This window comes from Macrobrachium rosenbergii, chromosome 41 (assembly GCF_040412425.1).
Source record: "Macrobrachium rosenbergii isolate ZJJX-2024 chromosome 41, ASM4041242v1, whole genome shotgun sequence".
Taxonomy (NCBI): Eukaryota; Metazoa; Arthropoda; class Malacostraca; order Decapoda; family Palaemonidae; genus Macrobrachium; species Macrobrachium rosenbergii.
Genome location: NC_089781.1, coordinates 95,970,488 through 95,996,747, shown reverse-complemented (window position 1 = coordinate 95,996,747; position 26,260 = coordinate 95,970,488). Strand labels below are relative to the sequence as shown.

Here is a 26,260-nt window from a genome sequence, read left to right as displayed (position 1 = left end):
AGACTGATATCAGATTTACCATAGAAATTTCAAGATCATGATTTTACTCAATACATGTTTTTACTTTTGAAAATCAAAGAAGGATATACATATTTTATATATATATATATATATATATATATATATATATATATATATATATATATATATATATATATATATATATATACGTGTGTGTTTGTATGTATGTATGTGCGGTTGCGTATTCATTATGTATGGCTACATATCCACACTGACTTGCATACTTTACTTTACTTAATTTACCTAAAAGTATTTTATTCTTCAAGGTTAATGCTGAGGTGGAATCAAGTAAAAATAAGTTAGTGTGATATGTTGCTAATAGCAATTTCATTTTAATGTATTTTCTGTCATTTTAAGGTCGAATGATAATAATTATGGCACTGACTTTAAATACAAAGATAATTTTTAGCTATGTATTAAGGGAGTTACGACTCCATCATCATCAAAGATATATATGTATATATGTATGTATATATACTGTATATACAAATGTATATGCTATATATACAAATGTATAATATGTATATATATATACATATATATATATATATATATATATATATATATATATATATATATATATATATATATATATATATATGTTGATATATAATCTATATAGTAGATAAAAATGTAAAACGTGTGTTGATATGTGTATAATCTATAAGGTAGATAAAAATGTGAAAATGTATGTTTTGAATCAGATTAAACACGTAAACTGTTCCCTCCTGCTGTTTGTGTTTGTTTATGTCAAGCTTCCAGCCCAGTAAATAACAATAATCATTCAACGTCCTTAAAACTGCTTAGGAGGGCATTAGGGTCAGGGACCTGAAATACCAAAGTCCTCCCATCCTCGTGCCCTTCCGGACTCACCAGGTAGTAGACGGCGAAGGGCATGACGAGCGACGCCACGAGGAGATCCGCCACAGCCAGGGAGACGATGAAGTAATTGGTCACCGTCTGTAGGGAACGCTCCTTGTAAACGGACATCAACACCAGGATATTCCCGAAGACGGTGAAGACGGGGAACAGCAGCAGGAGTAAGGTCCAGTAGTTCTTCTCGGGGGCCTCAAAGGCCTCCCCCACCGCCGTCGTGCAGTTCTCCGTCGAGTTGCCCCCTCCGTCCGCCGTGTCGTTCATGCTGCCGCCCCCCCCGGCGTCGATGCACAATCCATTCAGGAAGGAGCAGGCGGCGTTCGAGGCCATGGTGGTTAGATCTTCGAGGCCGAGCTCCGGCCCCTCCACGTACAAGTCGCCGCCCGCGTCGTCGTCGTCATCCTCGTACTTCAGGTTGGGCACCTTGAGCACAGGCAGTGTCTGCGCCAGGGACCTCATGCCCGAGGGCATTCCAGAGGGCACGAGGAGGAGACCACCGCCCCCTGCTGCTGTGATCTCAGGGGGCGCCTGAGGAGGTGGAGACTCGTGAGTCGGGTATAGTGTGGGTGACATGATGTGTCACCCACACCGAAGGGCAACAGTCCCGAATGCCTGCCTGCCTGCCTGTGTCTATATCTGTATGTCTGTCTGTCTGCTGGGTCGAATCACGAATAAAAACGGGTTTATTAAAAAGGAGTAACAATCTCAGTGGGGTGGGAGTAACTCCATCAGGAAGTGAAGGAACGTAAATTGGGGCGTGGGGGGGGATGAGGATGAGGAGGAGGGGGGAGGAGGAGGAGGAGGAGGAGGAGGAGTGGGGCGGGGGTGTTATGGTTAACACAGCAACGCTGTCGCCGTCGTCCGAGTGACGAAAAGAACATAAATATTAAGAGACGCCAGTTTTCCACACGGAGTCCCGAGTCCAACACGAGACCGCCGCTCTCGGAGCCGATGCGAGAGAACCGGTGCTCCTTCTTCGGCCACGGTCACAAACTCACTGACTCTGCTCCACTACTCTCCCACCCACCCCGTCCTTTCTCTCTCTCTCTCTCTCTCTCTCTCTCTCTCTCTTTCATTCTCACATTCACTTTCCCCTCTCTCTTTTTCACTTTCTCTCTTTTTCACCCTTTCTCTCTCACTCACTCTCTCTACCCCACTCTCGCTCTCACTCTCACTCTTTCTTTCACTTTCACTCTCGCTCACACATTCTCTCTCTTTTAAATTCTAACACTCACTATCTCTTTTTTCAATTCTAACACTACACACACTCTCTCTCTCTCTCTCTCTCTCTTTTAAATTCTCACACTCACTATCTCTCTCTTTTTCACTCTCACTCTCTCCCTTTCTCTCACTCTCTTTCACTCTCACTATCGCTCACACACACTCTTTTCTCTCTCTTTTACACTCACACTATCTCTCTCTCTTTTTTCTCATGCACTCTCTTTCTTTTTCTCATGCACTCTCTTTCACTCTCACTCTCTCCTGCGCGACAACACACACATTCACTCATTGGCACTCTCTCACCTGCGCAAAGTCTTTCCCCACTCATTACGGCTAATTCAACATCACTCGCGCTCACTCATTCACTCGCAAACTTTCACTCATCAAGTCAGCGGAGTTTTTTTTCTTTTTTTTTCATTTTCAAGTAAACTGCATTTTTTTTTCTTATCAAACATTTCTAATTGAAAGTTTTATGGGTGGGTCGTTCTTGCCCTGACGAATTTTACTTATTAAAAAACGAATTATTCAGGTCTGTATTGCGATATTATGTATGTATATATTATATATGTATATATAATGTTTATATATAAATAATATATATAATATACATTATATATATATAAATAACATATATAATATATATATATATACATTTTATATATATATATATATATATATATATATATATATATATATATATATATATATATATATTTATATATATATTTCAGGAGAAACAGCTGCTTACAATCGTTTAACTTTTCATAAAAAAAAAGAAGGAGGAGGAGGAGGAGGAGGAGGAGGAGGAGGAGGAGGAGGAGGAGGAGGAGGAGAGAAACAAACAAACGACAGAATGATGCGTTTGCTCGTAAGAAAGGTGTGCATATTAAAAAGTATATATAAATACACTCCTCCTCCTCCTCCTCCTCCTCCTCCTCCTCCTCCTCCTCCTCCTCCTCCTCCTCCTCCTCCTCCTCCTCCTCCTCCTCCTCCTCTTTTTCTTTGTAATGAAAAGTTAAACGATTGTAAGCAGCTGTTTCTCCTGAAGTTTCTTGCCAAGTTCGTTCCTATGAGCGATGACCGGTCTAACAGCTCTCGAAGCTTTCTACACTTGCTGATTATTGAGAGGAATGTGAAAACATTGAAAAAGAGGAATGTCAAAAAAAAAAAAAATTAACAAAAAGGAAATGGGAAAGTATAAGCATGAGGAAATGTACGAAATTTATAGGTAAAGGTGTGAATGTATACTTCAGATGTTTTTAATGCAAAGTTATACACAATGTTATGAATATTCATATGCTTATGGGTATGCAATATTTTTACAGATTGGTTTTTTTGAAAATTATTAAGAATACGCACGTGAATACATACTTATACATGCACAAACATGCACGCATATACACACATATATATGTATATAAAATACACACACATATATGTATATATATTTATGTATATGTATGCACAAAAACACACACCACATACACACACATATACATATATATATATACAGTATATATATATATATATATATATATATATATATATATATATATATATATATATATATATATATATATATATATTTTATACCTATATATATACACATATATATATATATATATATATATATATATATATATATATATATATATATATATATATATATATATATTCTAGTGGCATTTGCATTTTTCTAACTTGTGAAAAACCTACTAGTTTCTTACCCTATACTTTGTTAAGAGGAAACCATTTATCGACTATTAGAAGAATGATTTGGCTTTCAGTTTTAATTCTCGCGGTTCCGTATGGTATAAGTTTGCAATAATGTATCATTTAATAATACCATAGCATTATCTTCAAGTACAACAATGAAGAATCACTGAAGATGCGTGTTCTCTGTCATGTATATATATATATATATATATATATATATATATATATATATATATATATATATATATATATATATATATATATATATATATATATATATATATTTTTTTTTTTTTTTTTTTTTTTTCTTTTCTTTTCTTTTCTTCCGGATCCATTCCATAACCATGAGTTATCACGAGATGTCTATCCAGAAATCGGATTTTATTTACAAAAACCTTCCACTGATTATTTACACGGTAGACCCTGTGGCACACAAAAAAGGCTAATTAATGTCAATATTTACCTTATTTACATTACAAGTTTGTGAAGTTAAAGAGCAAATCCCTCAACACAATTCCTTCCCTATATAATTGAATTGAATATAGAATTTAATACAGAATTTAATCCAAAGACCAAACCCTGGGACTAATGAGCTCATTCAGCGCTGAAACGGAAATTGACATTAAAAGGTCTGAGAGCTGTAACAAGAGGAAAACCTCAAAGCAGTTGCACTATGAATCAATTGTTAGGAGAGGGTGGAAAATAAGATGGAAGAAAGAGAATATGAAAGGAGGTACAGTAAAAAGAACGATGATGGCGCTACCTATTACGAGTTTCACGAAGCGAATTCCTATCGTGAGAAAAGGTTTCCTAGAGGCGACTTAAAGTGAAATTTTACCCACTGATGAGGCAGAGGCGTTCGTCTGACTACGACCTGAATTCATCCCAGATCTGCTTAGGAAATCGTTACCATATCTTCGGTGATTTCCCATGGTGCTTTGAGCGAAAGGCTCCCTTCAGCTCGACAGGCCGTATATTTAGAGTTATCTGGATTCCCCGCTTTCACGAGAAGAGTCTCTCTCTCTCTCTCTCTCTCTCTCTCTCTCTCTCTCTCTCTCTCTCTCTCTCTCTGTTTACTTCTTCAGTTTTGCCATGTTTAGATAATTTGATCAGCGAACTTCATGAATGATGGAAACATTTAAGTTAATATTCATCCTCTCTCTCTCTCTCTCTCTCTCTCTCTCTCTCTCTCTCTCTCTCTCTCTCTCTCTCTCTCTCTCTCTCTCTTTTCTATTTTGCCATGTTTAGATAAATCGACCAGCGAACTTCAAGAATGATGGAAACATTTAAGTTAATATACTCTCTCTCTCTCTCTCTCTCTCTCTCTCTCTCTCTCTCTCTCTCTGTGATGTTAATACATGTTTTGATTTTTGTTCTATTTAAATAATTAGATCAGAGAACTGCATGGATGATAAAGGCGTTAAGTTAATATTCATATTCTCTCTCTCTCTCTCTCTCTCTCTCTCTCTCTCTCTCTCTCTCTCTCTCTCTCTGTTTAAGGATATCTGTCTATCTTGATGCTGTGTGGAAATGTTAGTCACATTCATTGCAGTACTACACACACACACAAACACACACACACACACACACACACACACACACACACACACACACACATATATATATATATATATACATATATATGTATGTATATTCATACATACGCTTGGATCTTACGGCTTTGTAGTTACAAGCTTATCCAAAAAAGCTCGAAAAATTCGAGAAGTTAAGAGGGCATTGTGGTCATTACAATTACACATCCATAAATATTTACCTATCTACATACAGCTTAACTGTAATTGTAGTTAAAAATTCATACTGCAATATTTCGATCACTCTCTCTATCTATGTATCTGTCTGTCTGTCTGTTTATCTATCTATCTATATATTATTCATGTGTATATATAAATATATATATATATATATATATATATATATATATATATATATATATATATATATATATATATAAATATATATATACATATATATATATATTATATTAATATATATAATATATATATACATATATACATACATACATACATACATACATACATACATACATATATATATATATATATATATATATATATATATATATATATATACATATATATATATATATATATAATTGTATATATGTATGTAGTTGTGTGTTCATTTAAACGCTTAAAGAAACACCAATACACTCAGTATTTATACTTCCAAAATCCACAACACGCTGAGATCAATAAAAAAAAAAATCGAAGCAACTATTTTTCTATATATTTTCACGTGCCATATAAACCCAAGAACACGTGGGTCAGCCCGCAAGGAGTTTAATGTCACTCACACGATCAGATCAAGGCCAAACGATCTTTCCTTTTTTTATTATTTATTTTTCCAGTCTATTTTTCCATTCTTCCTATTTATCCTTCCTTTCTGTTTGTCCTGTCTTTTAAGAGAGAAGCCACAGGCGGACACGAAAGTCACACACAAAAATAACGAGTAACCTTTCGTTAATCTTACGGTAATCTTTTGGTTTTTTCTCAGGAAGCAACGTCAAAGATAACCTGAGCTCAGGTGAGGTTTCAGATACCTCTGGAACAATGTCCACTAAAACTGCGATCATTCTAATTTCTGACGCGGTTACTGTGAGTTGGCTTTCGTCCGTAATTGTTGCAATTACACGCGTTTACGTGCACGTGATCAACAGCAATAACACGAGAACAATAGAAATCGGCTTGGCCAAAAATAGGTGGGGCTGTTACCTGCATGTTTACCTATATTTGCACCGTCATTTTCATTCACGTGCTCGGAATAAGTATGACGTGAGAAGCTGCTATTTAGTGTGACTTACCTGCCTTTTTACACTCGTACCGTCATGCACTTGTATATTTGCGTGTTTACTTAGCGTAAACTTTGGACACTGATGAATCGTAGACAGTTTAGCAGACAGTAATGTAAATATAATTTTCCGCTAAGTGATCAATATCCGTCTATTTACGAGTGGGACAACGGGTGGTCAAATGTGTCTTTGTTATAATGCTGACGCCATCACATACAGTTCTTTGATTTGCGAGAGAGAGAGAGAGAGAGAGAGAGAGAGAGAGAGAGAGAGAGAGAGAGAGAGAGAGAGAGAGAGAGAGAGAGAGAGAGAGAGAGAGCGATATCGTATATGTTTCTGTTATAATATTGACTTCGTCCCAAAAAATTCTTTTGATTTGAGAGAGAGAGAGAGAGAGAGAGAGAGAGAGAGAGAGAGAGAGAGAGAGAGAGAGATCGTATAAGTTTCTGTTATAATGTTGACTTCGTCCCATATAATTCTTTTGATTTGAAAGAGAGAGAGAGAGAGAGAGAGAGAGAGAGAGAGAGAGAGAGAGAGAGAGAGAGAGAGAGATCCTCCTGTATGTTTCTGTCAAAATGTTGACTTCGTCCCAAACAATTCTTTTGATTTGAGAGAGAGAGAGAGAGAGAGAGAGAGAGAGAGAGAGAGAGAGAGAGATCGCATATGTTTCTATTATAATGTTGACTTCATCCCATTTAATTCTTTGATTTGAGAGAGAGAGAGAGAGAGAAATTGTATATGTTTCTGTTACAGTATTGACATTTCATCCCAAATAAAGGCGACCTAAGGTGAATGTTACGATAATGCAAGACGAGAGAGAGAGAGAGAGAGAGAGAGAGAGAGAGAGAGAGAGAGAGAGAGAGATATCAAGTCACGCAGCGTAGCTCTTTAACAGATTAAGACGCCCTTTTTGTCATTTCAGTTGTTATAATCAAAGGCTCGACTCAGCCCTTAAAGATTTAATTTCGGATCTGTGACAGCCATAAGCAATAAGTCTATGATTGGTTAATTCTCGTCGTTTTTTGTTTCCTGTAAAAGAAAATTATTGTGCCGGCTTTGTCTGTCCGTCCGCACTGTTTTCTTCAGCACTTTATTCTGCCCACATTTTCTGTCCGCCTTCAGATCTTAAAAACTACTAAGGCTAGAGGGCTGCAAATTGGTATGTTGATTATCCACCCTCCAATCATCAAACATAACAAATTGCAGCCCTCTAGCCTCAATAGTTTTTATTCTATTTAAGGTTAAAGTTACTCATAATCGTGCTTCTGGCAGCGATATAGGGGTGGCCACCACCGAGCCGTGGTTAAAGTTTCATGGGCCGCGGCTCATACAGCATTATACCGAGACCACCGAAAGATAGATGTGTTTTCGGTGGCCTTGATTATACGCTGTAGCGGCACATGTTTTACTTGTTACCGTACTCTTTTTATTACATTCAGGTATTCCTGAGTTGCACGAATCAACATACCTATCTAATTGTGTGTTGCTTTATTGCTTTATTGCTTTATTACAGTTTAAGGGTTCTCATCCAATGATTGCACTGTATTTGGTAATAGTATTGAGAACTCGCCTTATATTCAACTCTACGTCTCCAGATTTACAACAGTCATTATTGACAAAGTGAACTTTTAAAGTTTATATCTTGAGGAAGAGTGTGTCGCCTTTTTTATTTACAATTGTGAAAAAATAATAAATAAGTCAACTTATTATTACTGACTTGTTGATGAAGGTCACGCATTGAACTTCCGATCTGCCAAAGGTACCAGTCCTTTAAAATGTCAACAAAACGAAAATGAAATAGTTTAAACCAACATGTCTTCAGAAGCAGATAATAAAAATAAATCTAATAATATTTTTTGTATATCAGTTACTATCTTGACTATGCAATTGTGAATAAACATGAAAAATTGGTAAAAAAATATCTAGTTCTTTAACATCTTATTCATTAGAACACCAAAAAATACAGAAAGATATAACGAGGTTGTAGGTGTCCATAGGTCCACACCAAGCTTCTTATAATGCTTTATCACCTCACCATACCCACTTACCACCCTAAGACATGGACTCATGATGGCATAAGGCCGTTATTCACTGGACTGTAGAAAACGAAATGGAGAGACAAGAAGTTAAGTTTGGATTATAATAAGTCAGCCCAAAGTAATGTGTTATTGAAATATTTCCTTTAGGAAAAATGACATGTTCATTCTGGGAATAAATTCAAGGTCATATATCCACGCTCACACGCAAGTAATATTTATTGCAGTTTTATTAGTTCCAAAATACAGCACCCCCGTAGGGCGACAGCGCCGTCAGTGCACCTCATGCGGTGCACTGTAGGCATTACTTGAGGTTCTTTGCAGCGTGCTTCGACCCCTAGCTGCAACCCTCTTCCGTTCCTTTTGCTGTACCTCCTTTCATATTCTTTTTCTTCCATCTTACTTTCCACCCTCTCCCAACAATTGATTCATAGTGCAACTGCTTTGAGGTTTTCCTCCTGTTACACCTTTCAAACCTTTTGCTGTCAATTTCTGTTTCAGCGCTGAATGACCTCATAGGTCCCAGTGCTTGGTCTTTGGCCTCAATTTTATATTCAAATCATTAAATTCATCCAAAATTCAGCAGCTCAGTAAATAATTAAACAAACAGCATATACCTAAATTCGCCTTTATACTATTCTTCAGTATTTCCCAGTTTAAGTGTAAGGCTCTAATTGTAATGCAGAATAGGAAACCTTACTACTTTTTATTTTAGCAGAATACTATTACAAAGTTTCACAGGAGTGCCATTTGTTTGTATACTATCAATCAATTTAGAAAAAAAACAACAAGTAAAAATGCGCCGATGCGCCAGTCGTGTTTTCTTGCTTAATCAGCGCAGTCTTGTTTCAGCACAATCTGTACAGCGTATAATCAAGGCCACCGAAAATAGATCTATCTTTCGCTGGTCTCCGTATAAAGCTGTATGAGCCGCGGTCCGTCAAAATTGAACCACGGCTCGGTGGTGGCCTATCCTATATCGTTGCCAGAAGCACGATTATGGCTAACTTTAACCTTAAATAATATAAAAACTACTGAGGCTAGAGGGCTGCAATTTGGTATGTTTGATGATTGGAGGGTGGATGATCAACATACCAATTTGCAGCCCTCTAGCCTCAAAAGTTTTTAAGATCTGAAGGCGGACAGAAAAAGTGCGGACGGACAGACAAAGCCGGCACATTAGTTTGATTTTCAGAAAAATAAAAATCGGTATTCCAATTCAGCGTTGCGAACGAACTTATTCCGTCAATTACGTATTCTGTAGCATTGATTATCATTATATTTTATTAATATACCATTAAGTATAATGAAAAAAAATGCTCCTACAAGTAAATCCTTCTTATAACCCAATTTCCTTCTTATACTACTTTTCATTCATTAGCTGGGCCTCCCTGAAATCAGTTCACCTTTTTCCCAGGACATCCTCCGCCAACAACCGCCCACCCCCACCCCCACTCCCACCCCGCCCACAAACCTCTACGGCGTCTTCGGTCAAAGTAGAAAAGGGAAGGGGGGGGGGGAAGTAGTGGTCTCCTATTAAACTAAGGAAAAGAAGCCTGCTACATCAAAAGAGTTTGATCCAATTCACTTTTAATCAAACTGAGGGCCTACATGTAATTCATAGCATACGTAAGTATTCTCGGTAGCCTTTCGACTCAATTTGATTAGCGAGTTTTCTCTCTCTCTCTCTCTCTCTCTCTCTCTCTCTCTCTCTCTCTTCCCTCCCGTCTCTCTCTCTCTCTCCCCCTTCCCTCCCTCTCTCTCTCTCTCTCTCTCTCTCTCTCTCTTCTGTCTGTCTGTCTGTCTGTCTGTCTCTCTGCTGCTGCCTCTCTCTCTCTCTCTCTCTCTTCTCTCTCTCTCTCTCTCTCTCTCTCTCTCTCTCTCTCTCTCTCTCTCTCTCCCTTTCCCCCCCTCTCTCTCTCTCTCTCTCTCTCTCTCTCTCTCTCTCTCTCTTCTGTCTGTCTGTCTGTCTGTCTGTCTCTCTGCTGCCTCTCTCTCTCTCTCTCTCTCTCTCTCTCTCTCTCTCTCTCTCTCTCTCTCTCTCCTGCCTCCGTCTGTCTGTCTGTCTGCTGCTCTCTCTCTCTCTCTCTCTCTCTGGAAGACAAATGGGTAACTGGCAAAAAAAGCGGAGGTCACTTAGTAAATAACTTTGTGGGTCCTTTTTTTTTTTTTTTTTTTTTGCTTCAGCAGACAAACGTATTTCTCAGAAGAACATAGACACCGAAGAAAGGTGAATAAGAAGGGAATAAAATGTTCTGAGAACACAGAGAGCAAAAGAAATGAAGGTGTATGTGTGTGTGTAACAGGAGTAAAGATGCAACGCAAAGGAGGACAATATAAAATATGTATCGTTACTGGTATATATATATATATATATATATATATATATATATATATATATATATATATATATATATATATATATATATATATATATATATATATATATATATATATATATATATATATATATATATATATATATATATTGTATATGTGTGTATTCATGTATGTATGTATTTAAGGCTAACCTGATTCCTAGCAAACTGAACAATTCACTCAAACAATACATCAAGGTTAAGTCTTCCCAGGTACCATCAACAATATTGCCACCTCGAGCTCCATGAAATTCTGCCACAGATCCTATGCAGATGGAAAGCAAAAAAAAAAATAAAAAATAAATTGAAAAGATATATCATTCATACTATCTCTGAATGAGGAACTGCCATCTGTCAGCTGTCGAGGACTTTGTCAAATAGCTGCTGTTTATTGCTTGTTTTTGCATGCAGAAAGATTCAATTAAGAGAGAGAGAGAGAGAGAGAGAGAGAGAGAGAGAGAGAGAGAGAGAGAGAGAGAGAAATACGTTCAATTGTGTGCCGTGCATCTGCGCTCGGGTAAGTGAGGTATTGAATTACTTCTGCGCAAAATGAAATGGGTAGCTTGGTAAACAATGCAGAAATGCAGAAGAGTGATTGATAGGGTTAGCAAAGTGTAAGATTAAAGCAATGGAAATCATATATATATATATATATATATATATATATATATATATATATATATATATAAACATATATAAATATATATATATATATATATATATATATATATATATATATATATATATATATATATATATATATATATAATGTCTGGGAACATACAGTACATACAGATTGCTATGATAAGTGAAAGCAGTTTTAAAGTGGAGGGGAAAAAATGCGCTTAGGAAAATCTGGGAACCATAACTTTAAGAAATGTGTTGGAGCATCTGACAGCTGAATCAGTCAATGATGACATAACATCACCTCAGTCTGAGAGAGAGAGGGGAGAGAGAGAGAGAGAGATTGAGGGAGAGGGGAGAGAGAGAGAGAGAGAAGTGGGGGAGAGATTGAGAGATTAAGGAAGAGAGAGAGAGAGAGAGAGAGAGAGAGAGAGAAGGAGTGAGGGAGAGAAAGTGGGCGAGAGAGATTGAGAGAGAGTGAGAGATTGCAGAAGAGAAAGAGAGAGGGGGCGGGGGGAAGAGTAGCAAAGGGGTATGTCCCCAAGCAGACGTACGCGGTGGAGGAAGTACGTAACATGTCTTACAGTTAGGAAGGTTACGTAATATTACCCTTTCGTAATTCTCAGCTATCAGACATGCCGTGACGTCATCCTCCCGTCATAATTTTTTGTTGATATCTTTTTTTCTCTTCTCGTAGCAACAAACGAGATGCTGCTGGGTCTTCATATAAAACGTATTTTTCTTTTTCATTTCGTAAGGGAACTTGCCTTTCTTTTTCAGGGAAAGTTAGTACTGATAAGGACAACGAGGTATAGTTTCTTTAACCAATGGGGAATGTATACCTCAATATAGGAAAAAGAGTAAAAATATTTAAGATAAAATTGTGCCTGAATACACGAAAGCTATAATTTGTTTAAGATATTGTTTATATTATTGTATTTATTATAAAATGAAAATTCTTGAAAAGTGTTGTAACAAGTATTGGTATAAAAACATGAATTTATGCATAATATATATATTTTATATATATATAAATATATAATGTTAACTTAATGATAAATAATATTGCCAAGACCAGGAAGAACATTCTTTATTGTACAAGCTTTCGAGGTATAAAACCTCATCATCAGGCTGAAAAAACCGACAAGGATGAGAATCAATAAAATTACAATAAAATGAATTGTCATAATAAATCTTCAGCAAAAATACTAACGAAATATAAAATGAACAAGTAAATACAAACTAAAAGGGTGACACGTAAAATAACGAAAAATTAAAAACACAAACATAATAATATGAAGTTAAAACTAAAGTGAAGAGTAAACAAACTACCACTCACAAAGTAAAATATTTAACGACCTAATTGAGTACCTACTATGAAATTACACGATAGCTAGTTGAATACCAGACGAGTTGTTGTTCAATTCCGGCTTCATCTTTTAATAGTCAGCGACTCTGAAATTAAAAGGTCCAGTGTATTTGAACAAAAAGACAGTACCCGAAAAATCCAGGTCAGTGAAAGGATGGTCCTGTGCTAAACTGTGTTCTCTAATGGCAGAAAAGGGTGGTTTGGAAAGGGGAAACCTAGTTCTAATAGAAAGACCTCTGTGTTCCAAAAACAAGTGTCTGAGCCAGCAGGAACTAGATCCACGTATCGCAGACCACACTGCTAACAAGTAAAGATGTAAAGAATTAAATCCACAGGCAGAGTACCTCTCTCAAAAGTGATCTTATTGTAAAAGGATTACAGAAAACAAACCGGAAACTGATTTGAGGGAAACAATGCTTAGTATTTCTTGTAACTGTTTTCGGACCAATAGCTACTTGACCAAGGTAAGGCAATTTAATGTACTTTACATCTTTACTAGCAGTACTGTACACCGGTGGACCTTAATTCCTGTGTCGTTTACTTGTTCACTTGTTCGCAGTGTGGTCTGCGATACGTGGGATCTAGTTCCCGCTGGCTCAGACACAGAATTTTGGAACACAGAGGTCTTTCTATTAGAACTAGGTTTCCCCTTTCCAAACCACCCTTTTCTGCCATTAGAGAACACAGTTTAACACAGGACCATCCTTTCACTGACCTGGATTTTCGGGTACTGTCTTTTTGTTCAAATAGACTGGACCTTTTAATTTCAGTCACTGACTATTAAAAAGATGAAGCTGAATTGAACAACAACTCGTCTGGTATTCAACTAGCTATCGTGTAATTTCATAGTAGGTACTCAATTAGGTCGTTAAATATTTTACTTTGTGAGTGGTAGTTTGTTTACTTTTCACTTTAGTTTTAATTTCATATTTTTATGTTTGTGTTTTTAATTTTTCGTTATTTTACGTCTCACCCTTTTAGTTTGTATTTACTTGTTCATTTTATATTTCGTTAATATTTTTGCTGAAGATTTATGACAATTCATTTTATTGTAATTTTATTGATTCTCATCCTTGTCGGTTTTTTCAGCCTGATGATGAGGTTTTATACCTCGAAAGCTTGTACAATAAAGAATGTTCTTCCTGGTCTTGGCAATATTATTTATCATTAAGCTAAGATTTCCAAGTAGCTGCCTAATTACTGAGACTATATATATATATATATATATATATATATATATATATATATATATATATATATATATATATATATATATATATATATATATATATATATATATATATACACACACAGTATATACACACAAACACGTGATAAGAACCTGAGCTAAATTCAGTTGAGAGGCATTTTCATATATCTACTTTTAATATTTGACTACGGAAATTTTAGATAATCGATTAATGTGTTGTTACTTGGGAATGGACAGTAGGGAAAAAAACTCTATGGGATTTACACGCCTCACGTTACTTAATAAATTACTAGAAATTACAAGAATGTTTGTAAATGTTTCGTCCATCTGTGTGTGTGTGGGCAGCAGGCAATTGGCAGCTCCATCACGATAACGCACCTGCCCAGAAGAGAGAGAGAGAGAGAGAGAGAGAGAGAGAGAGAGAGAAGCAGTGTCCAGTATTTCACTAATTCATTCCCAAAAGAATAAAAACACCCCTTCTCTTTCTTTTTTTTTATTTTCCTTTATTTCTGGGAGGGAATTTGATATATATATATATATATATATATATATATATATATATATATATATATATATATATAACTGATGTTTGTACATACTGAAAAACATTCTGTAGGGGTCATGTGTAAATGGAATATTTTACCATGAAAATAAACTGAAAACAACACACTAATTGAGAAAAATATTGAACTTCCGCATATCACATGCGTTTGTACAGACCTCCAGTGGAAGTCCAGGAGGACTCAGAGTCCACGCAAGAAGTCCTTTGATCCTACATTCCAGTCCAAACCTTCGCGTTCTTAGTCCTTTGATAATTCTCACCTTCCGATATCCTATTTCTGATTTACACTTTCAGCCACGCTGAATTTTGCTCGGGTCTAAATTATTTGACTTTTCGGTGTTTCGTTCGAGAGAAACAGCTGATGAAATTTTATTTTTATTTTTTGGTGAATGTATTATGTATTTTTATCTAACCTGATAAAGATATTTCAGGTGAAATAGCTCAGTTATTGTTAGCCATTAAAGGAGAATGCAAAATGCAAAAGTTACCGTAACTTCCACACCACCATGTTGGAAGATCTCTGAGCGAATAAGCACAGGTGACATTCGGCCGTTTTGGCGGGTTGCAAATGGTATATGACAAGACACTCTCTCTCTCTCTCTCTCTCTCTCTCTCTCTCTCTCTCTCTCTCTCTCTCTCTCTCTCTTTGAGGCCATTGCTTATAGATCAGCCCATTTTGGCTCTATTTAACCGCGGATAGAGCAGTAGAGCCTGGCGGGCGCTGCCGGGGGAGGATTTTGGGGCTAATATATCGCGCCGTTGACCATTTCCTCTTGGTTTTCGAATTTCCCCCAAAAGCATATCCTGTCAGTGACACCGTTGAGAGAGAGAGAGAGAGAGAGAGAGAGAGAGAGAGAGAGAGAGAGAGAGATGGGGAGGGGGTGGAAGACGGACTTGCCACCAATTTCATGAAAGACCGCAGCGGGCCAAACGCCCGGTTGGGTTAGATTTCGGCATTTTCGACCGCCGTTTTCCGGGCGAATACCTACTATCTGCTGACTCAGCAGTGTTATTGGGCGAAGTGACTCTCCGCCTTCTTGGACTCGTTAGGTACATAGAATTTCATTTTTATTGTACAGTAATTAGTTTATTCAATATTTTTGAGGACTTCATTCGAATGAGATTTGAAACAGGTTTGAAACTACCCTCTCTCTCTCTCTCTCTCTCTCTCTCTCTCTCTCTCTCTCTCTCTCTCTCTCTCTCTCTCTCTCTCTCTCTCTTGTAGTACGTATCTTCTCTTAAAATATCTGGAATTTATCATCAATTGCAAGCAGCTCTCTCTCTCTCTCTCTCTCTCTCTCTCTCTCTCTCTCTCTCTCTCTCTCTCTCTCTCTCTTTGTAGTACGTATCTTCTCTTAGAATATCTGGAATTTATCATCAATTGCAAGCAGCTCTCTCTCTCTCTCTCTCTCTCTCTCTCTCTCTCTCTCTCTCTCTCTCTCTCTCTCTCTCTCTCTTTGTGAAGTACGTATCTTTTCTTAAAATATCTGAATTTATCATCAATTGCAAGCAGCTCTCTCTCTCTCTGTGTAGTACGTATCTTCTCTTAAAATACCTGGAATTTATCATCAATTGCAAGCAGCTCTCTCTCTCTCTCTCTCTCTCTCTCTCTCTCTCTCTCTCTCTCTCTCTCTCTCTCTCTCTCTCTTTGTGTAGTACCTATCTTCTCTTTAAATATCTGGAATTTATCATCAATTGCAAGCAGCTCTCTCTCTCTCTCTCTCTCTCTCTCTCTCTCTCTCTCTCTCTCTCTCTTTGTGTAGTACGTATCTTCTCTTAAAATATCTGGAATTTATCATCAATTGCAAGCAGCTCTCTCTCTCTCTCTCTCTCTCTCTCTCTCTCTCTCTCTCTCTCTCTCTCTCTCTCTCTCTCTCTCTCTCTCTCTCCCTTGCATTATCGTAACATTCACCTTAGGTCACCTTTAAGGTTTATGCTTGTCTCTCACAATAATACTTAACCCAATTGTTCTTTTGATGTAAATCATGTAATTTTATTATAAATAACTTTATCCATATTTTTTCCTAGGTTTCTGTCGTCCTCCTTAATTCTAGCTCACTATCTTCGTGTTTCTAATTTTCGGTAGGGCCGCAAAAGTCATTGAAAGACAACTGAAAAGACAATTAGTCAGCTTTTTCAGTGTGCAAACAGAATAATTCAATTCTGTTTGAAACATTGAAACACGTTAGTTTTGCAGACCAATTACGGCCTTCCATTAATTTTGTTATCTTCTGCTCGTTTGTTACAAAACAATGCTATGTATTTTCATATATTTATGTATTTATTACAGCCACTTTGTTACATAATTTATGGTCATTCCCCCAACAACCGAAATAAGAAATATACAGCCATTTTTTTAAAATGAAATGGACAAAGTGTACCAGATACCACATACCAGATTCAGTGTCATGAACCTCCCTACCCCCACTCAAGAGAAAAGAAGAGAAACCTAGCCATTTTCGAAAGCAAATTGGACAAAGTTTCCACGATACCAGATTTAGGGTCATCAACAAACGCCCCCCACCCTTAAAAAAAAGGCACTCTTCGAAATTAAAATGAACAGTGTACCAGATGCCAGATTCACGTGTCAGTCCACAGACGTATTGGAAGACAATGTCTAAAGCGTACCAGATACCAGACTTAATTCCGCTTAAATATCTTCACCTCTAAACTTCTAATTTCCTCTTTTAGTGTAACATCCCAAAATGAACATAAAATTTAGTGAGAGGTGTCTCAAAATGACGCGCACCAGGAAAAGGAACGTAAGCCAAGCTAAGAGAGAAGAAGACAGTTAGGCCTAAGGATCCTGCGAGGTCCTAAAGAGCCTAGGAAGTCCCGGTGTGTCCTTTGGGTTTCATAACAGTTACACATCATTAGGCAAAGGACGAATCGTTAACTTGCTTGATCCAGAGACGGGGAGATTTTATCTCGGCTCGACAATGATGGTGGGGGATGATTTATTGCGGTGTTTTTGTCACTTGACTATTATTGCTCTTCGGAAATCCGCCAACTTTTTTTTTTTTTACATAAATGAATTTTAGTAAAGTTTTGGTAGTTCGGGATGTTATTTGATTTTGCAATAGATTTTATATTTTTAATTATATATATATATATATATATATATAATATATATATATTATATTATATATATATATATATATATATATATATATATATATATATATATATATATATATATATATATATACATACATATATGTACTCGTAGGATTAAACAGGCTACCAATAATCCTTACTTATACATAAAAGAAGTTCACCAACACTGTCTTATATACAAATATACTGAAAAAAAATCAGTGTCTCTAATTTTGATCTGACAATGATAGACATATAACGATCACAATTAATGATATTTACGAATAATATTCCAGATTTTCAAGGGTCTAAAGATAGTGTATCCTGAACGGTCAGTTCTATCTGAAAGTAGTTAATTCTGTGAGGGTCCTACAAAACTTTTATTGCGGGCGAGATAAAACAAGTAAAGAATGCGCCGAAGTTTCTTCGGGGCAATCGAGTTTTCTGTACAGCCGCTACAGCGTATAATCAAGGCCACCGAAAACAGATCTATCTTTCGGTGGTCTCGGTATAATGCTGTATGAGCCGCGGCCCATGAAACTTTAACCACGGGGCGGTGGTGGCGTATCGTATATCGTTGCCAGAAACACGATTATGGCTAACTTTAACCTTAAATAAAATAAAAGCTACTGAGGTTAGAGGGCTGCAATTTGGTAGGTTTGATGATTGGAGGGTGGATGATCAACATACTGATTTGCAGCCCTCTAGCTCAGTAGTTTTTCAGATCTGAGTTCGGACAGAAAAAAGTGCGGACGGACAGACAAAGCCGGCACAGTTGTTTTCTTTACAGAAGACTAATAATAGGTGCTCTCTTTATAAGAATCTTATGTACGTCAGACAAAGACCTTAATTACGAAACATTAAAAGTCAATGACTTTCATTTGTGTGTAATGTTTATGTCCAGCCATTTATCAAAAATTCCTTGTTAACAGTATTAGGTTAACGAGTTTAGCAACAATGCCAATTTTTTTTTTTTTTTACTTTTTATTGAAAGAATTAAAATTACATTATTTACAATTACAGTATTTACAATATGGTTACAGTATACATCAACACAGTATACATACGCATTTCTTTGCATAAGCATAATCCCTCTAAATTGACAATTCACACATCTTGCTTTCGTTACTGGCTACTCAAAAACAGTAATTAACATGCTCTTTTGTGAAAAAATTTTTAAAGTAAATATATAAAGACGCCTCGAATTTAAAAATCGGAATAAATTAGCACAAACTCTTGCAAGCTTATGCCATCTAGTGGCCACTGGGAGAAACATATCCAACCGGCTTTCGGTGCACTGTTGTACCTCATACCAGGTGTTACCTGGTTTTATTTTTTAGTTTTCTGAAACGAAAGCTATTGATTCTGCTTTGTCTGTCCGTCCGCACTTTTTCTGTCCGCCTTCAGATTTGAAAAACTAATGAGCCTAGAGGGCTGCAAATTGGTATGTTTATCATCCACCCTCCAATCATCAAACATACCAAATTGCAGCCCTCTAGCCTCAGTAGTTTTTATTTTATTTAAGGTTAAAGTTAGCCATAATCGTGCGTCTGGCAACGATATAGGGGTGGCCACCACCTGGCCGTGGTCAAAGATTCATGGGCCGCGGCTCAAACAGCATTATACCGAGACCACCGAAAGATAGATCTGTTGTCGGTGGCCTTGATTGTACGATATACAGAAAACTTGATTGTGCTGAAGGAACTTCGGCGCAGTTTTTATTCGATTAGCCCTTCGCTCCTGCTTGTTCGTATTATCCTAATGACACTTGCGTTAGCGATGTATTTATGAACTAGAGTCAATATGTTAATTATATTGTCAATAATAATTTATTCTCAATTTAAGATTCGCTCTCCTAATGCATTATCTCTTCACATGAACTTATATATTCTGTTTATATATATATATATATATATATATATATATATATATATATATATATATATATATATATACGAGTATATATGTACAGTATATATGTATGTATGTATGTATGTATATGTATAACTGAATCACGAAAATATGGAACGTGATGAATATATAAATAAAGATAAAATCCACGAAGGAAACGGAAACACTGGAGTGCTGTGAGACCTTTCGACGCTAGGTCCTTTACTTAGCAGACTGTATGTGTATATATATATATACAGTATATATATATATATATATATATATATATATATATATATATATATATATATATATATATATATATATATATATATAGTTTTTAAGAAAAATGAAAAATATATAGAATAATCCAGATAATATTTATCTTATTTTAATTTGTAATTAACTTGGCTAGGTTGAAATTACGTCAGTGATAATAATTATAGAGTAATTTAAGGTCGACATATATATTAATGTGCGTAGACTTCGTTGCATAATGATAGGCTCGGCCATAAAGTTTAATTAAATTGGGAACGTCAAAATGAAACAAAAATATATTCTATCGTAAATTGCATGAAAAATATTATTCCCCGTATGGGATTAGTGCCGTCAGTGCTCCTCATGCGGTGCACTGTAGGCATTACTTGAGCTTCTTCGCAGCGTGCCTTCGGCCCCTAGCAGCAACCACTTTCGTTCTTTTTACTGTACCTCCTTTCATATTCTCTCTTTTCCATCTTACTTTCCAACCACTCCTAACAATTGATTCATAGTGCAACTGCTTTGAGGTTTTCCTCCTGACACACCTTTCAGACCTTTTACTGTCAATTTCCGTTTCAGCGCTGAATGACCTCATAGGTCCCAGTGCTTGGCCTGTGGCCTAAATTCTATATTCAATTCAATTTAAACCATATTATTTAAAGAACTAACTTTTGTATAAAAAATATTACAAGTTGCAATCTGATATCAGTATATATTACTTCGAGGAGGTACAATGATTTGTTTTTCAAGTGTTGAAGGATAAAATGAAATACCCAAAAATCATATTTAGTGAAAACATGCGAATATATTAGCATTTTATTAATATTGATTCTTTTACCCAGGGAGAAAATGATGTACTTGACTGTCAGTCGAAGTTGGTTGGTTGGTTGGTGGAGTTCGAGCTGGGATACACACGCCCATATATATATATACGTAAATATTTGTATCTAAATATATATATATATATATATATATATATATATATATATATATATATATATATATATATATATATATATATATATATATATATATATATATATATATATATATGTTATGTATGTATATATATATGTATATATATATATATATATATATATATATATATATATATATATATATATGTGTGTGTGTGTGTGTGTGTGTGAGAGAGAGAGAGAGAGAGAGAGAGAGAGAGAGAGAGAGAGAACTAGAATGGTATTTTCAAAAGGCGTGAACTACTTCCAACGCTGGTAAGGTTCCCTGATCCCAGGGGAAGTGAACAGGCCCACGGATATTTTATTCCAGGGCGCTTTTGACGGGACCGTCGCTTTTTGAGTATAATATATTCATCTGTCCAGGGGAAGAATAGTCCGTCTTACTTTTGTCGGGAATTTCTTTGAAAGTACTTCATAATATTTTCCCTCGACTTCCTCGTAATGTGACACGTCAACATCTTCACTGTGAGTTTCGTATTTATATATTTTTTTATATTAAAAAATTTCTTGATAATTTTTAGATCGATATTTTTATTTTGTATTGCTGAATTCAGATTCACAACTGCTCATTCAGTTTCCAACTCATCAAATTTCATTGTCACGTCATTGTGTCTGATGAATTTTGTAAGTTTTTTTTTTATTTTGAAAGTGGTTATTGGAAAGAATATTCATGATTCTCTTTGACATACTACTCAAATGCGTACTTTCTATGCTTTTCTTGGTACAAACATTAAAAAAAAGGTTATGAAGCATTTTGAAATTAGGGCCGGAAAAGACTGACAGGTTTAAGAAAATGGAGGAATCTCTATGCTTTTTTGGGTTCTGAGATTTTTAAAATTTTTTTGAAATAACATTAATGGCTCTATTTTATTATTAACATTGCGTTTAAACAAAAATAAAGATACGATATAAGATATATAAATGATATATTTCAGCTCGATGTGAAATGAATGAGAGTATCATTACTGGAGAAGGATGATGAAAATGTGGCAGGTGGTAATAGGATGCTTGCATTTTTTTTCAGGGATAGGATTCCTGGACTGAAGGATTGCTAATAGGTAATACATGAAGAACAAGTATAAGAGAATTGCATAAATGGAGAAAAAGCAATTCATACATACATCAATAAGTATATATATACGTACTTATTGATGTATGTATGTACCTCGTTCAGATAAATATGGTGATTGGCTTTCGACCCGACGTCGAGTTTTGGTCTCTCTCTTATTTGTTTACGCGATGATGGGGTCACACTGTGACCTCAAGTTTATTATATGATGGGGTCACACTGTGACCTCAAGTTCATTACTACGCGATGATGGGGGCTCACAAACAGATGGCGCTTGGGGATCCACTTTGACCTCGAGTTTATTACTACGCGATGGCTGGGTCACAAACAAATGGCGCCTGGGGTCTCACTGTGACCTCAGATAAATATGGATGATGGGGTCACACTCGACCCGACGTACGCGATGATTGGTCTCAAGTTCATTACTACGCTTTGATGGGGGTCACAAACAGATGGCGCTTGGGGATCCACTTTGACCTCGAGTTTATTACTACGCGATGGCTGGGTCACAAACAAATGGCGCCTGGGGTCTCACTGTGACCTCGAGTTTATTACTACGCGATGATGGGGTCACACTGTGACCTCAAGTTTATTACTACGCGATGATGGGGTCACACTGTGACCTCAAGTTCATTACTACGCGATGATGGGGGTCACAAACAGATGGCGCTTGGGGATCCACTTTGACCTCGAGTTTATTACTACGCGATGGCGGGGTCACAAACAAATGGCGCCTGGGGTCTCACTGTGACCTGGAATTTCCGGTAATAGATACTCAGTTCGGTCTTTGGGCTTGCGTGGGGATGGAGAGAGAGAGGGGGGAGAGAGGGGTAGGAGGAAGAGGGGTGGGGGGAGGATGATAGGAGACCTTTCTCCAGTAAGACTTATTTTTTCAGTGAATGATTTCACCGATCCATCGAAAAAAAAAATGAACTTATTCTCGAGAATAAGTAGTCGATTATTTTTACTTGTAGGAAATTGCGTAATTCAGACGTATTAAACCTAATTGTTACTGTAGGCCAGATTTCATTTGATGGCCCTGAAGCACTTATGTAAGCATCAAATAGTGAAAGCCACTAATAATGATAGTAGTGATATAAATAATAACCATAATAAGTAAGGCTCATAAAACCTCCGTTATTTGATACTTGACGCCGATTATTGCGAACAAATGTGTCAATATTTGGCGCAAATGATGAAGTTGCAGCCATCTTGAATATTGAGCTCAGTCATGCTGCAATAATTTGAGAACGATGACGGACTTGGTGATCTTCATTAGGTACAAATTATATACAAAAAAATATGTACTTCCTAATACAAGCAATATTTTTTAGACTTGACACTAGATGTTAGGATAATTTGGTCCGATGTATGGATAAAATTTATCAGTATCAGCAAACAGTATCCTTTCTCGTGTGACCTACGAAATATTCTAATTGAGAAAATACGTTTTGTTTTATATTGTCCCCAATAAATGGAGGTATCTGATGCATGTTAAAATTTGCGTGAGATCAGGATTCGTGCACAGGTTAATAAAATAAGAAATATTAGTGTAGATAAAGTTTGCCAATGTCAGCAAATGATAGTCTTGTTCCATCTGACCTTGGAGAAGTTCTTACTGAGAAAACACGTTTTGTTTATCTTGCCCGCAATGAAGTGCAGTATCTGATGCATGTTGAAATCTGTGGAAGAGGAGGATTCGTACGCAAGTTCCTGCTTTCAGTTAAAACAAACCGTTCGGAATATATTATCTTAAGATCTGAAGCAATGTGATATGGGGTTTATTCATAAATATAATTGACCGTAATCGTAATATCTGTATTATTACCAGAAACGTAGAGGAAGGGATTGTTTTCAGTAATGCTGTACATATGAACTTAGTTTATACATCACTGTAGGATTAGTTGGATCGTGTTTAATCATGCAGTTACACACACACACACACACACACACACATATATATATATATATATATATATATATATATATATATATATATATATATATGTGTGTGTGTGTGTGTTTGTGTAATTTAAAAATCTGTTAGAAGGATTAAGTCCCATTGACCCTTAATTAATAAATAAACTAAGTTTATCATCGATGCCATTTACGCAAATCTACCCAAACCTCTCCCTTCTCCAGTGTACTTTGAAAGTAATACAGATATTACGATCACAATTAAAGATATATATGAACAAAACCAACATCACATTTCCACTGGTCTTAAGATAATATACTATAAACGGATAGCTTTATCTGAAAGTAGTTTTTGATACTTCTTCATTAAATCCTTCTCCTATACATATTTTAACATTCAGTGGATAATCCATTTATTCCAGGCAAGATAAAACGGAAGATGCTTTGTCAATAGGAACCTCATTCCCGTAGGGGAGCAGTGCCGTCAGTGCACCACGTGCGGTGCACTGTAGACATTACTTAAGGTTCTTTGAAGCGTCCCTTCGGCCCCTAGCTGCAACTCGATTATTCCTTTTACTGTACCTCCGTTCATATTCTCTTTCATCTTACTTTCCACCCTCTCCTAAAAATGGATTCATAGTGCAACTGCTTTGAGGTTTTCCTCCTGTTACACCTTTCAAACCCTTTTACTGTCAGTTTCCCATCCAGCGCTGAATGACCTCAAAGGTCCCAGTGCTTGGCCTTTGGCCTAAGGACTATATTCACACTATTCATAATAGGAACCTCTCATACGTCAGACCATTACCACGAAGGGTTAAAAACTCAGTCAATATGAAAAATATATATATATATTTCATATGAAGATTAAACGACTTTCGTTTGTATGTAACTTATACATTTATTCCAGTAATTCAATCGAGACGTATTGCAGCAGGATTAAGTTAAGACGTTTATCAACAATGGTAATTTACGCAAATATCGAAAGGCTTCCTCCCCCTGTCCTAATGGAAACACCCGTATGAAAATAAGTGCAAGCTGATGCCATCTATTGGCCACTGAGAGAAACATATCTAACCTGCTTCGTAGGATGTCTCTTTTCTTGGCCACTTTTCTACGTCATACTAGAAATTACAGATTTTTCTTTTTAGGTCATATATAAAAAGGAAGTAAACTATTAGATTACATTTTAGAAACTGAAGAAAACAGTATTTGTTATATAATCGCGTCGTTGTTATATTTCTTAATTGCATCATAATATATGTTATTAAAAATTAAATTGAGATTGCCTATATTTTCCTTACTAAAATCTCTGAAACTTTTCACTGCACCGTCACCTAACAGAATAAGATAAAAGATCCCGAAAGAGCATAAAACTAACAAATCCCACGAACTTCTGGAAACTTAAACTAAAAGAATACGATCTGAGAAATAAACTCCTTTTAAAATTCCAGCCAGGCTACTCTTAACGATCTTAATGTACGATGGGGTCCAGGCTGGAAGAAAGTTTCTAGGATATAGAATTTAGGCCAGAGGCCAAGCGCTGGTACCTATGAAATCATTCAGCACTGGAAGCGGAAACTGACAGTAAAAGGGTTTTTGAAAGGTGTAACAGGAAGAAAACCTCGCAGTTGCACTGTGAGTATATAGTTAGGAGAAGGTGGATGGCAAGGTGGAAGAAAGATAATATGAACGGAGGTACAGTAAAAGGAATGAAAGGGGTTGCAGCAGGGGGGCGAAGAGACGCTGCAAAGAACCTTAAGTAATGCCTACAGTGCACCACGGGGGAAAAAAGTTTTAATTCTCCGGAGTTGAAATAATGAAATGGCTGGGGACCTGTTCATTTGTTCTGTCTCTCTGTGCTTGAAGGAAATGGAGGAATTTTCGTGATAGTGCTTGTTATAAGTACTTGGGGTCCATTACATCTTCTGTTAATTAAAACTTTAAGATAGTGAAGAAAATTACTGCAAAGAAAATTACAGCATCATATCATCAGGAAACTACTGGTCTCCGCAAGTCCGGATGTTATTCGAGAAAATGCGTACTTCATGAGAGAGAGAGAGAGAGAGAGAGAGAGAGAGAGAGAGAGAGAGAGAGAGAGAGAGAGAGAGAGAGAGAGAGAGAGAGAAAACGGCTTGCAATTGATGACAAATTTCAGATATTATAAGAGAAGATACGTACTGCAGGCAGAGAGAGAGAGAGAGAGAGAGAGA

General features: G+C 36.4%; 1 protein-coding gene across 1 annotated transcript; it reads right to left on the bottom strand.

Moving 5' to 3' along the window:
* Nucleotides 1–801: 801 nt before the first annotated feature.
* Nucleotides 802–2,041, bottom strand: LOC136827254 (alpha-1D adrenergic receptor-like). Its single transcript, XM_067085027.1, has one exon. It carries the CDS (start codon nucleotides 1,468–1,470, stop codon nucleotides 802–804), a length of 669 nt encoding a protein of 222 aa, XP_066941128.1. The 5' UTR covers nucleotides 1,471–2,041.
* Nucleotides 2,042–26,260: the final 24,219 nt, after the last annotated feature.